A 13,690-nucleotide genomic window follows, 5' to 3' on the forward strand; every position below is an offset into this window, starting at 1 on the left:
AACAATTAACTATACCTTCTAAATACCAGCTTTTCAGAATCATTAGCAAATTATGTATTATGATTTAAATTATCATCATATGACTTTAAGTGGCTTGTGTTCAGTTGTTAAAAATCAATAAAAAAAATATAAAAACTGTTTATAATATACTAGAAACGTATTAAACACCATAACTAGGGAGTAAAACTGATGGTAATCAATTCTACTGTTAGAGCAGCATATTTCAAAACAAAATGTAAGATTTAAGATTTTTGTTAGAATTATCAAGAATTTTTGCCAGAGACAGTTGATACCAATAAGTACAAAAACGAAAAAAAGGAAAACAGTGAAAAAAAAAAAAAATAATGCTCTAACTACAATATCCATTACTTTAAAAATATACAGAAATTTACTTAAATATTTACAAAGAAAATTTGTGAATGAAAACGTTAAATTTTTTAAGATACTTCTTTTAAATGCAGTTTTAATGATTGATCAATTAAGGAGGCAATTTTAAAACTAATAGTTTTGTAATAAAAGAAACAAATGGAGGAAGGGAATCAATTTCTGAAATTTTCTTAATTATAATTTATGACAGTTATGTCAAACCAATTAGTAAGTGTCTTTATTGTTGCTCTATATTGTATTTAAATTAAACCAAATTAACTGCTATTAAATAAGTTTTACCACACACAGTCATTGATAGAAAGGTGAGGGGAATTTACAGTAGAATTTTATGCAAATAGGTCACTTAGAAGCACACTTATAACAAATCAGAACGTGTAATTAATCTTATGCTTACAATTTAACCTGTAATCTTTAACAAAATATCAATGTATAATTTTTGTTTCACCTTTCTTTCAATGTTCACCTAATCTAAAAGGATTTCATATTTCTACCATTTATCAAAAGGAAGGCATCCCCAACCATATTGCATAGTGACTAAGTCTATATCAAAATATCAATTTCAGTGGAAATCTATTTTGTGGTCAAAGGTCATTAGTGACAAGCAGTTTTCCATATCAATATTAGCCCATTTATTAAATATACCAATATAACCCTTATCCTGCAGAGAGATTTACAGATATATAAAAGTATTAACAAAAACAAAGTGTATATATATATATACATACATACATATATATATATATTGATTTTTTTTTTAAATATGAAAATATTTTAACATTCAAAAAACATTCTCAAATTGAAAAACAAATTTTTGTCACGTAAACTAACTTCTTAATTTAGAGGGTGATATCTTGAAATCCAAGCTGACCAATAATTCAATTATTCTGAACTTTATTATTACACCAGAACAAAAAGGAAAAAAAAAGCCCATTAATTATACTTAAAATCCAACAAATTTTGATAAAGATTCCAAACTACTTGTTTACACTATCAGGAGCTAACAATGGTTGTTAATTCCACTAGAAACAAACTAGTTTGAAAATCAGCAGGATAAGGGTTAATGCCTTCCTGTAGGATGCTTTAGGGTAACTGATATGGTCAGGAGCTAAAAAACAAACCTACCTGGTGCTATTTGAATTTTACAACTCGTTTCTGCTTGTAACCTTGATATCTGTTCACCACCTTTTCCTATAACTAAAAAAAGGACATGGAATGGTTTTAAGAATAATTCTACCTTTCTCTATTAATTTCTAAGTGTAAAAACAACTATACAAAAGAATTATTTTATTAAACTACTAGAAAGATAGTAATCAATTAAGGATGTGCTGGAGTAAAATAAATTTTGGTAAATGACCATATAAAGTAAAGAAAGTTATATACCGCAAGATAAAAATAGACACTTTATTTTTAAAAGGAAATAGCCTGGTGAAATAAAAAGTCGACTTAAAAACCTCAAATCCTTTCACACTAAAAGTAATTTCAGAAACAAAGATATGAATAGGAAAAATAATTTTAGTTAAGCAGAATAGAAAGCTTGATAGAAATAGAACTCCATAATTGAAAACAAAAGACAGGAGAACAAAACAAAACAACGCAGATATGAAAACTGTACGGGAAGAGAATAATATTAAAATATATATGATATATATTATATATATACTTAAACATTATTCATTTGGAACTTACAGTGGAATGAATATAGAATTGATTAAAATGAATTAAACAGATGGGAAAAAAAAATATATATATATATATAAAAAAAAGCATTCCCTTATCTAAATGATTAGCTAAAAATACAAAAATATATGCCTTTATTTAAACACCAAATCTTTTCTAGTAAGTGGAAAAAAAATTGTGATGGTCTCTGAAAATATTGTATGCTGATTTAATTAGACACGAAGGATTCCATATTGTATCAATGCTTCCCAATTCTAAGTAGAGAAAATATTTTCCATTTGTTCTTTTAAAATTTCGGGTACTAACATGATAGCAATAAAGAAACTATAAATGTATTCCAAATGTAACAATGAACCAATTTTAAAATTTATATAAAGCAATTAAATATCAGCTGATGAAAGTTAAAATAAACTCTTCAGCATGTTTAATTTACACATCTCAATAAACTATAAATCTGGTGTAATTAATTAACCAGCCTACAAAAGACAAGCAATTTATGAGGTTTGGCTGCATGTCAGAAATTTGTAAGAAGTTTCATTATCTAAGGACGTTCACAGCCACATTGAAATTTATGACTTCATCAATAGACAGTAGCAAATAGATATACAAATGTAACTGATAAAAACAAACATCAAGAATTTAATAAAAAAACTTTCACCTGCAAATAGATACTAGCAACATTGATAACATTGTTCAATTCGAATAAAATAATGTTGGCCATACAACTAAAATGTTATGCAACTCAACTCACTCATCAAATTGTTTATATGACAACATAGCCCTCTCATCTTTTCTGTATGAAGGAATACTTTTACAAAAATCAGATTTGTTTCACCCCACCCCAATCTTAAATGCTACTATTAGTCAATAACTATATAACAAACTATGAACAAATGTAGAGGCATGCATCAAATTTAAGAGCACGCTACACTTGCTTTAAAATGAAACTGGAGTTAACCACAAACGATTTTGTAAATTGAGAAATGTATATTTTCAAAATGTAAATACACATCTTTCCAATGATGACAAATGCTAAGAAAAGGCATAGCAAACACAATATATTGTTTTCTGGTAGTCATTAAAAGAAGATTAAGTAGTCCTCAGCTACAGAAACACTGATCCAAGAGCAAATACAGTAATTTCTATACTCATGGTAGCATAATAAATAGATTAGGATGTAAGATGTGGGTTAATGATATAGAGAACCATTAAGGGAAAAATCAAAAACTGAAAAAGAACTATGATAAACTGAACAATATATAGAAAATCAATTATAAAACTTGATATAAATTTACAATTGCTTAATATTTCTTTATCATCCATTACCATAATCATCAGTTAAGCATTCACAACTTTGCACTGGTGTATGTTGTGTATATCTTTGCCATTTCTTTAGTGATGCATATTAGTATTATATATCTACTCCAGGATGGTCACTTGTCTTGCATATTAAAAGTGAAGCAGTTTGCATTTTCAACCGTGCTGTTTCTGAAATTTATGCTGTATACACAACAGACTACATCTACCTTATTCCCTTCTACTTATTATATACAGCAAAATGTATTTTCTGTAAAAAGAGCAGACTGCTCCTGCAGTTTGTAGTTGACAACCAACCACACTGCCTAATTTAATACCAACACTTGGTCGTTGTGTGCTTTTAACAAAGTTCACTGTCGCAAACATTCAGAAATTCTCATTTCTTCCTATAGGCATTCAAAACTGGTACCAAACCTCTTCATATGGAAATGCCTACTACCTGACTAATCTTTACAACAAAACTAATTTCATCATCACTTGTATAAAAGATAGCTTCACACTACCAGCAGTGTTGATATTTTGTGGTGGTTTTAATTACAGCAGTACAAGTACTATCCTGTAATGATTCTTCTTACAGAAATAAATTAGTTTTCTCCCTTCCATTTGAGTTCTTCACTTCCTTCAAAAGGTGTGAACAAGGTTTATTAAGCATTATACATTCCAGAACAGGCTGACTGGTGCAGTCCCATGAGGTAGTCATACAAAGTTAGGAGTTAAACCCATTCAGAAGTTCCTAGATAGATCAAGCAGGTTAAACCAAGCCAGCTAATAAAGAACTCATTTTCGTAGAGGTTAACAGCCCCTCCTGGTGTGTGTGGGGAAAAAAAAAGATAAAAGAAAAAATTTTTTACACGTGCCTAATAAGAATTGTAAAATATAATCTGCTATAAATCAAAACTGTATACCATCATCCACCCAAGTTTCCGTAACTATTACTAACACCCCTAAAACTCCACTCTCTTGCATATCAGATATAGCTATGATGCCAATGGTGCTACTGTTACAACTGCACATACTGCTTAGCAAAATAATTGGTCCCAAAGAACTTTAATGACAAAAAAGGGGGGGGGGGCTATCTTCATGAGAGACTCAAGTCTGTCAAAATTGTTAATGCAGTGAACATCAAAAATCTAATTAGAAATAACTATATGTTGAGGGAAAGACATCATTAGCTCTCATGAAGAAGCCTATGACTAAAATATAAGCCAATATATATATATATATATATATATGATACCAGTTATCCTAACTTGACATAACTGCCCAGCCCTCTACTTTCTCCTCATTGTTTCATCTGACATCCTAATGCACCTAGACTTTACATTTTTACACACGAGAAAGAAAAACCACTATAAATATTCTCGTTGATAAAACCCCCATTATGAGTTTCTTTGCTACAGCCACTTTCTTCTGTCTATTATGAAGCTGCATTTTGTTGGCAAATTTCCTTAACCCCACAATCATTTCAGTTAGTCTCAAAATATGAAATACAAAAAGCCTAAATAGAAAGACACAAAAGTTCTGCTTCAAAAAATAAAGTTGTTTAAATTTAACTTGTAAATTATTTTTATTACTGGCTATATCAATGGTTTCATAAATAGTATTTACTTTAGCATAAAGTTCTGTATCAGAAATTATGTTGAAAATGTGGAGTGAAATAAAATGAAATTATGTGTGTCAGTGTAACACCAACTACACTGCCATTAATTCAAGTACTTTATACTGCAATAAATGGCCTTGTCCATATCCTAAATTTCATTTAATCACAATTGGTTAGAGAAGTTATACAGATGTAGCTGAGTACAATTTTTAAAATATTAAAATGCACATCAGGTGTTTGATATGAAAAACATACACATGAAAAGAATGAAGATTTCCAGTCTTTCCACAAAAAAGTTTATTTTGCTTGAATCTAAGCAACGTGTATCACACTTGCTACATTTAGTAGCAAAGTCTAAAAATCTATTCTAAGTATGAATTCAACAAAATATCAACTAATTTCAGTAGTATTTTTAATATTGCTTTCAGATTATGTAAACAGTTTACATAATCAAGAAATATTTATATAGAATTTCATATTAAATATGCTCGAGTTTTGAGAATATCCAAGAAAATTCAATATTTTAACTCAATGAGTTGAAAGCTACTAAATTTACAATGTGTAATGAGATCTTTTTTGAGTTCATAAAATTAACCACATAAAAAATATTTTAAAAAATTTTTACTGCTAAACTAGCCAAAGTTTAAAAAAAAAAAGGTAAAATTTACAGAGATTTAAACATGTCAATACATATTTTCAAACGTGAAGAATCTAGAAATAAAGCAATAAACCAGTTGTTAATTTAAAAGAAACTTAAATGAGATTCAGCATGTGGAAAGGATGATTGCCATCAATTACTATTCCCAAACTATATTGTTGAACCAGTCACTTTAAAAAATTGGTTTTTTTATCGTGTAATTAACTCTTAAAATTTGTGAGCATAATGATCTATTAAATTTATATTGCTATATGTCATAAATATCAGTAACTGCAACTGAATAGATAAATTAATGAAACAGTTGGAAGATATGTCTCTTTATAGCTGAGTACATGATTTTTTTTTTTTTAAGGATTAAGTATAAATTAATGCAAAATATTTAGGATGGTTTTGGTATCACCATCTATAAACTGAAATATAAAAAATGTTGAGAGGCTACTAGGGAAATTAACAATACAACACATAATTGAAAGCATCATTGCATATATTATAGAAAGATTGTCTGTGCAGGACATCAGGATAGTTAGTTGCAGCAAACAGAAAAAGAGATGAGAGGAAAGAAAAATGAAGTTATGAAATTAGTGTTCACAAACTCAAGGAAATAATTCTGACTCAAAATAAAATTGGGTTGTTTACTTCATTCTAAACATTCTTAAAGATTATCATCGTAAAACAAAACTGAGAAATCTGCAACTGTTCGTCTTGAATTCAACTGGCTGAAAGCTTAACACAGTAATCCAATATAAATTATAATGTACAGTTGAGAAATCCATTCACTGAAATACAATTTATTATTAAAAAAAAAAAATTTTTTTATAGCATTCGAACAATCCCAATACGTGCTTTAAAAAATAAGACTTTAAATGTACTTACTCAATCCAACAAGTTTATCAGGCACTTTATATTCTTCAGAAGCAACCATTTCCATTGATGAATGTGGGCCTGGGCTTGTGACAGGAGAGGACTTTTGCAAATTTGGATTAGAAACACCTAACTGTTGATTAATACGAGCAGCTGCTTCCTGTGCTGCTTGAGCTGCTTGTGTTGCTTGGTTAGATCTAGAAAACAAAAACATTCAGACAAGAACCAATAAAGCAAAAGTTACAATAACAGAAGAACTAGTTGTGGGTTCAACCTTATGTTTGTTTTTTCCTATCAATACAAGGCAATGATTTTGCTAGCCTCTATATCACTGAACTGAGAGAATTTTCATTTACATGCAATTGGTTAGGGTATGGAATAATTGTCCAAAATTTTTTTTAATTAAGGTATGTAATAAACAAAAAAATCTTACCTCTGTTGTTCAGCCATAGCACGCAACTGAGCACCAATTGCTGCAATCAGAAAAGGAAGAGTTAAAGTTTCAAAAAAGAAGTTAGACACAATTACAATATTTATGTAAATTGAATTCATCAGTCCACTAAGAATAAGTCTGTCAATTCAGTTATCTCATTAAAAATTTTCCAACGCTTTGCTGATTGCATCAATATCTTACATGACAAGGAGCCAAAGAATTAAACCAACAATATATAATTTTAAAATTATAAACATAAAAAAATAAACTTGCATTGTTCAGTGAAGTGACACTGATTATAAATAATAAATCTGGATAAGAATATTAAAAACCATAATTTTGAAAGATACGAGACTTGAAACCTCCAGTCACTACCACCACCATAGTTCATGAATGAGTGAATTCAAAATTTATTAGTAAGTAACAAAGAAGCCCCATAAAAACCACTAAGGTAAACTGATCAAAATTCTGAATTTCATTAACAGATTAATAGATGACAAAAATTTATTCAAACTATTTGTATGTTGAATGCAAATGTATATGACTTAATGACAATGTGTTAATACAAAATAAAACCAAGACACTAAGAAATATTTCAGGTAAATCAATGAAGAACCAGTACAACTTGGTGGTATTAAAACTTGAAGGAATGAAGATATCTAAATAATTTAATAGGTAAAGCGCAGCTTGTAATTGAACATTTGAAGTGTTGTGAAAGCATTATAAGCTAATTCTAAGTTGCAGGTGTCAAAAGCAAAAACCACTAATTGGCAGATAATTTATATAAGTTATCTAATAGTTTAACCCTTCTGATACCAACCTTACTCAGACTGGCCCTGGTTCTATGATACAAACCGTCTCGTGTTTAAAAGCCATTCTAAATTAAAACTTTATGTCAAAATTTCATGCTAATTTGTTCAACACACCAGTTTAGTAATCACAAAGTTATTTTACTAAATTATTTTCAAAATGAATTAAAGCAAAAGCAGTGTATTTCAATATAAATAGAATAACAAATTATTTAAGGACTAATTCCATAAATAAAAAGTAAATGAAAAAAAGCAGTAATGAAATCAATACAGAACAGTTAATTCTAAACAAGAAGATGTAAAGATAAAAATATGAAGTGCTTTAAAGTGCAACTAAATAAATTTGCAAAAATAATGTACAAATGTCAAACCAGCCTAATTCAAAATTTCTTAGTAAATATCTTAATTGCATATTAAAAGATGTTAAATGATTTCTTTAAAATACTTCCTCAAATGTAAAATATAATACAGAATAAAAGTTGAAATACAGTATCAGAAAAACCTGCAAATAAAAATACAATTAAAATGGCAACACTTCAAAATAAAACATTGCACCTATTTAATAGGCATAATAGGTTCTATAAGGAAAGGGTGGGGGTGTAGTTTTAAAAAAAACCTTAATATAAACTACAATGTCTGATGGTCCACAACACCACAATATGATTAACTATATTTTCTCAAAAATTAACCTATGCAATACTTAGTGGCTGATGGAAAATGCAAAGAAATAACTACTGTGCAACTAATAACTTACGATCATTTATCGCAGCAGGTGTCTTCTTTACATCGGGTTCACCTGAAAGAAAATTTTTGAAAGCAATTTAATCAATTGCCTTTCAAGTAATAATTAAAAAAAATATGTAAACAAGAATTATTTTAAATCTATTACAAGTAGCTGTTCATGAAAACACTAATGATTATGTAATGCTAAATTTGCTGATTCAAGAAAAATACTTTAATTATAAAAATCTATCTCATGAAAATTTGTGACGAAGCTAGTTATTCAGTTGAACTAATAATTATAATAAATGGTAATAAAGCTTCTATAGAAACTTTCTTCACCTAGTCCAAATACTGATCCTCTCCAGTCAAGACAATCTTAACATAACACACCAAGAAAATGCACATGGTAGTCACTAATATAAATACAATAATCAGCCACAACTTTTGATATATCATGGCTTTCATCATTTAACTTTCATGGGTTGAACAGTCTGACAGGATCGGATGAGCAAGGAGTACATTGTACTTCAGCATCAGCTTGGTTTCTACAGCCGGACGCCCTTCCTAATGCTATCCACCTTACAGTATGTACTAGATAATTTTTTTTCATGTTACCAGCACTAGTGAGACAACAAAGTAGTTTACAAAACCATGAACCCCAATGAGGTAACTTTATACTAGGTGAGTGGTCAGAAAGGGGAGAGAAGGGGCCAGAGCAGAACAGGTTTTTCATTGCACAGGTGCTACATTATATGCATTTTTGAAGAGAGGGCGGAAGTGGTGAAATGGAGTTGGAAAGAATGAAAAAGAAATTTAGTTAATAAAAAGTTAGGGTGATAGGAATGAGTGGGACGGGGGTAGGGGAAGAAAGAAAATTTGGTGGCTCAGTTGGAGGTGGCCAATGAAAGTGCAAGTGAACAGTATTAATAGATAACTAGCGAAATGATTCTAGATTGAAAGAAAATGGGACAGAGGTCTCCATTTTGTGTGTGTGTGCACACACACACACACAGTTCTACCAGAATTGGGCTTTGCCAAAGTGAACAGGCTATGAGATTTGCACATTAGTCATCCTCATCCTGTCATCACCTCAGAGAAGTTCTAGGTTCTGAGGCCAGTCTTTATCACTTCATTCCAGGTCTTCCTGTCTGGAGCTTGTCTTATGCAATATCCACCCAATTTAAGTGAAACTTTTTTTTAATACAGCTGTCCTATTATTAATAGTAAAATTTTATTCCACCATTTAGGAATGTACAAATGACCGAAAAGTCATCAAGGTCTTTGAAAATGTCAAGACATCTCAGGACTTTTCATACTCATTTCTTTTTCAAAACATGAGAAAACTAAACAAAAAACCCAAAATCATGGAATTTTGAGTTTAACCAGTCTACCATTCACACTCAAAAGAATATTGCAGACACTTCAATGTCAAAAACTATAAGATCCGATTTGTCAGTTGAATCAACATTTTAGGCAATATGGCTCAGTTACTTGCTATGATGTACAAGACCATGTACAGTAGGTTCACAGATAAATCATAAACATGTAAGACTGTTGAAGAACCAGAAACATCTTTTAGCAAATGCTCTGACCGGTTGAGGATAGCGTGGATGCCACAACATCGCATTTTGAGAGATGATTTGTACTGCTTCCGATAAAGTATAATTGGTACAGAAATTGTAAATGACAGATCAACAATGCTTAAATTACAATCCAAATTGAGAGGCTGGCTAATGATTAATTTGTTCAGAAGCTGATAAGTGATAAGGTTCATTTCCATTTGCTCTTTTAAAAGGCAGAACAATGGGACATAGGATTAGCGAACTTCTAAAAATACCCATCAGCATGATTTGCATCCTTTCAAATGCACAGACTGGTGTAGCACAACTTCAAAAAACATTGGACCATAACTTTTTGAAGATGAAAATGACAATACAAGAAAAATAACTATTGAGCACTTTTGGTTCCATGATCAAGTCTTTTTTGTTACTAGCAGAGCAGAACAAACCAGAAATGTGCTTTCAACAAGCTAGAGTCACTGCTCACATGACCTGGACAATGATGGAGTTTCTAAAGCAAATTTTTTATAAAATAATTTTTTTTAAATCCTCAGATTTTATGGACACGTCTTCTGATCTGACCCCCATCCCCAATTTTCTTCTTTCATATTTCAAGGAGTCTGTGTTCGTATCAATTAACCCCAGGCAATTCTACAACTCAAGGATAATATCTGTGCAGAAATTCACCAGCCAAATTTAATGAACTACTGTTATGGTGAATGATATTAACAGAGAACATCTATGTTATGTAGTAAATGCAGGACATTTATGTTGTATATTTCACAATTAAATGAGAATATATTTCGAGTGTTTGAATTTTCAAAGATTTCAAAATCACTAGGTGGCCTCTGGGACACCGCATAAAATGCTTGGAAAAATAGCTAGCACAGAGTTTGCCTTTTCCAATAGACAAAATTCTTCAAACATATATACATGTTTACCTGTGTGCTATACACACTTATGAATTGCATTACATTCCCAAAATGCCTTGCAAACGAACTCAAAAGCTTATATGCATATGTAAATTAACTGATATATATATATATATATATATGCACAACTTTCACACACACAAAATCAGATATGTATGTACATGCATGAATACAAAACGAAATCTGAACTTGTTGCCTCTCGTGGGAAAATTGACAAGGCATTGCTGATTGGTAATATACTGTGTATGTATGGCATCATTTTATACATCCACGTCCTAACTGCTATGAGTCTACATCACCAGCTTCTTTGATAGTATCACATCCCTCAAATACAGGTTATCTATATCCACCTCCATGTCCCTCAAACTATCAATGCCTTTTATCCCTTATGTTCATCTCTCAATTACTCCCTACACTTCTCAATCACATTGTTCTACCACCATGCTGCCAGAGTGACTAACAATGGCACTGCATCTCCTCTTTTCATTGTACAGAGTGCTTCCAGAATAAATAAGGATGCTACTGCATCTCCCTGACTCACATCAATATACTAGGCACCTGTTATCCTTGTCACTCTAGCAGTCTTATCTATCTTGAATCATCAGTAGTCTCTTCAATATGATTCACAATAGATATCCTACCTATACAACTCCACTGCCCAATTGCTATCAACATCCATTATTCAACCTCACCATTTATCCATCCCTTGCTGTCCATTCATATGTTCACTCAATTGTGTTTAGTATGGAGACGAGAAGACTCTTCAGTTTTATTGAAAACAATTTACTCAATGTTGGCATCACATAAAATGTACCTGCTCTGTAAATTGGTGTTTGGAAGAGCATCTACAAATCAAGTCATTAAATAAAACTTGTGAATAGGATGTGGTAAACTAGCTCATCATGAAGTGTACCAACATCAGTTCAACCCATCCCAACAAAGAAAGCTGACAAAGTTGTGTATGTGTGAATATGATTTTAAGTAGACATACACACAAACATCATTTCAATGTCCATTTTCCCATGCCTGCATAGAGTCCTAGACAAGTTTTCTATGGCTTCATGCTGTTCCCATTGCCAACCTTTTACTAATTTCCAAGTACACAAACACTTGCAGACAATGACCTCGGACTATCAGCTAAGGCACCACTAAACCTGAAGTCATGTGATTGGCAAATGAACTTTTTAACCACACGTGGTATGTGTATAGTGATAAAGGCCTGTCAAGTGAAGAAGATGGGTAATTCTACACAAACTCAGTTCAGCAAGATTCACCAATCAATCCCATTAATTATAAGAGTATGATAACAATCAGACTAAAAAGAATTACATTCTTACATAATTTTATTCAAAGGTTATGATTGTTTTGAATGGCTAGAGGAACTGTTTCATCACTACATATTGGTTTGTACACATAATTAAGCAAATAGCTCTCAATCAATCCTGTCAGAAAGTTATTGTGGCAGAGTTTTCAGAATTTCCCCAATCATCTTATACATAGTATGAATCAAGAAGTTCCCATCCTGATAATTCAGTAGATGGAAGTTGTAGATAACTAAAATATCAAATTACCTTCTTTGATTTAATATAAAACTTTCTAATGCCATCATACCCAATGACTGGCATAGCAGAAGTAATAGAATTACAAGGGTTTCAAGTCACAAAAATTAGTTATAGATCAGAATGAATGAGATGCATTATGGTCTTGTGTTCAGAAGCACCCTTGATGCCCCCTTTTCTTGTAAAACAGTTGCAGATGTATTTAGTTAAGTAAGCCAGTGTATGTGGTATTCACTGACTTGGAGAAAATCATCAATAGGGTCATATCAGCTGTGATATGGCGGTCACTGAAGAAGTCAGAACTAAGATAAATGGTATGGTAGAGCCATGCAGGCCATGTACAGGGATGCTTTAGTCAGTAATGTAAAATGAATTTAGTTCATCAGGAAACCCCCTCCTATTCACCATGGTCCACAAGGCAATAAAAGAGAACTTTAAGACCAGTTGCCTTTGGTAACAACCATATGCTAATGACTTCATAATGGGAAATATAGTAGAATTAGAAAAGGAATAACTGGTATGGAAGAAAATCTGGAATCAACGGGCCTTATGAAGTTAACATAGCAAAGACCAAAATTCTAGTTGGCAGGAAAACAGACAAGACTCTACTCCCTTCAAGAAAATAACCCTAAACAATGTGTAGGAAAGGCGTAGGAAGAAATTCCATATGGTGTATTCAGTGCAAGTAATGGAGCCAAGAAAAGCAGTAGAATTGCAGAAAGGATACGAGAAAGAAGACTATGAGGCAGATGTGAAGAAGATTTTCAGAATGCCCAGGATGTGAATTTCTATTACCTAGGTAATCTAATAAGCAGAGGATGTTCTAGAATAAAAACAGAGAGAAAAGTTCAGGAAGCTTTTACAAAAGGTCTTTTTCTCTGATGAAATGCAGATTGTATATGAACACATTATGTAGTTGTGAAGATGGGCCCTTGAATGCAGAAAGGAACAGAATGCTGTTGGATGTGCAATGTCAGTGTGTATTTAAGTAGTGAAGGATGATAAATATGAGACAAAGGACCGAGATGATAGGCAATTTGCTGTGCCCAAGAAGACCCATCCAGCACAGCAAAAGTGAGACCCAAAAAGTATTATGTTTATACACTGACTATCCCTTGCTCCTGCTCCCAATCTGTCCCTACCAATCCCTCACTGCCTCTCAGCTTCTAGCATCC

The 13,690-nt window shown here is 31.6% G+C and overlaps 1 protein-coding gene across 6 annotated transcripts in view; it reads right to left on the reverse strand.

Annotated features, from left to right (window-relative positions):
* Positions 1-13,690, reverse strand: part of LOC115208767 (far upstream element-binding protein 1) — a 70,366-nt gene that overhangs the window by 24,254 nt on the left and 32,422 nt on the right. For 4 of the 6 annotated variants that reach the window (XM_036500619.1, XM_029777087.2, XM_029777090.2 and 1 more), the window contains 4 exons: positions 8,497-8,538; positions 6,934-6,973; positions 6,513-6,697; positions 1,510-1,581 (listed from right to left, as the gene is read on the reverse strand). In XM_036500619.1, coding sequence (XP_036356512.1) covers positions 1,510-1,581; positions 6,513-6,697; positions 6,934-6,973; positions 8,497-8,538 — 339 coding nt within the window. The remainder of the gene's footprint in view (positions 1-1,509; positions 1,582-6,512; positions 6,698-6,933; positions 6,974-8,496; positions 8,539-13,690) is intronic. The other 2 variants (XM_029777088.2, XM_029777089.2) reach the window with 2 other exon arrangements.

The sequence above is a fragment of the Octopus sinensis genome, linkage group LG2 (genome assembly GCF_006345805.1).
Source record: "Octopus sinensis linkage group LG2, ASM634580v1, whole genome shotgun sequence".
NCBI classification, from domain to species: domain Eukaryota; kingdom Metazoa; phylum Mollusca; class Cephalopoda; order Octopoda; family Octopodidae; genus Octopus; species Octopus sinensis.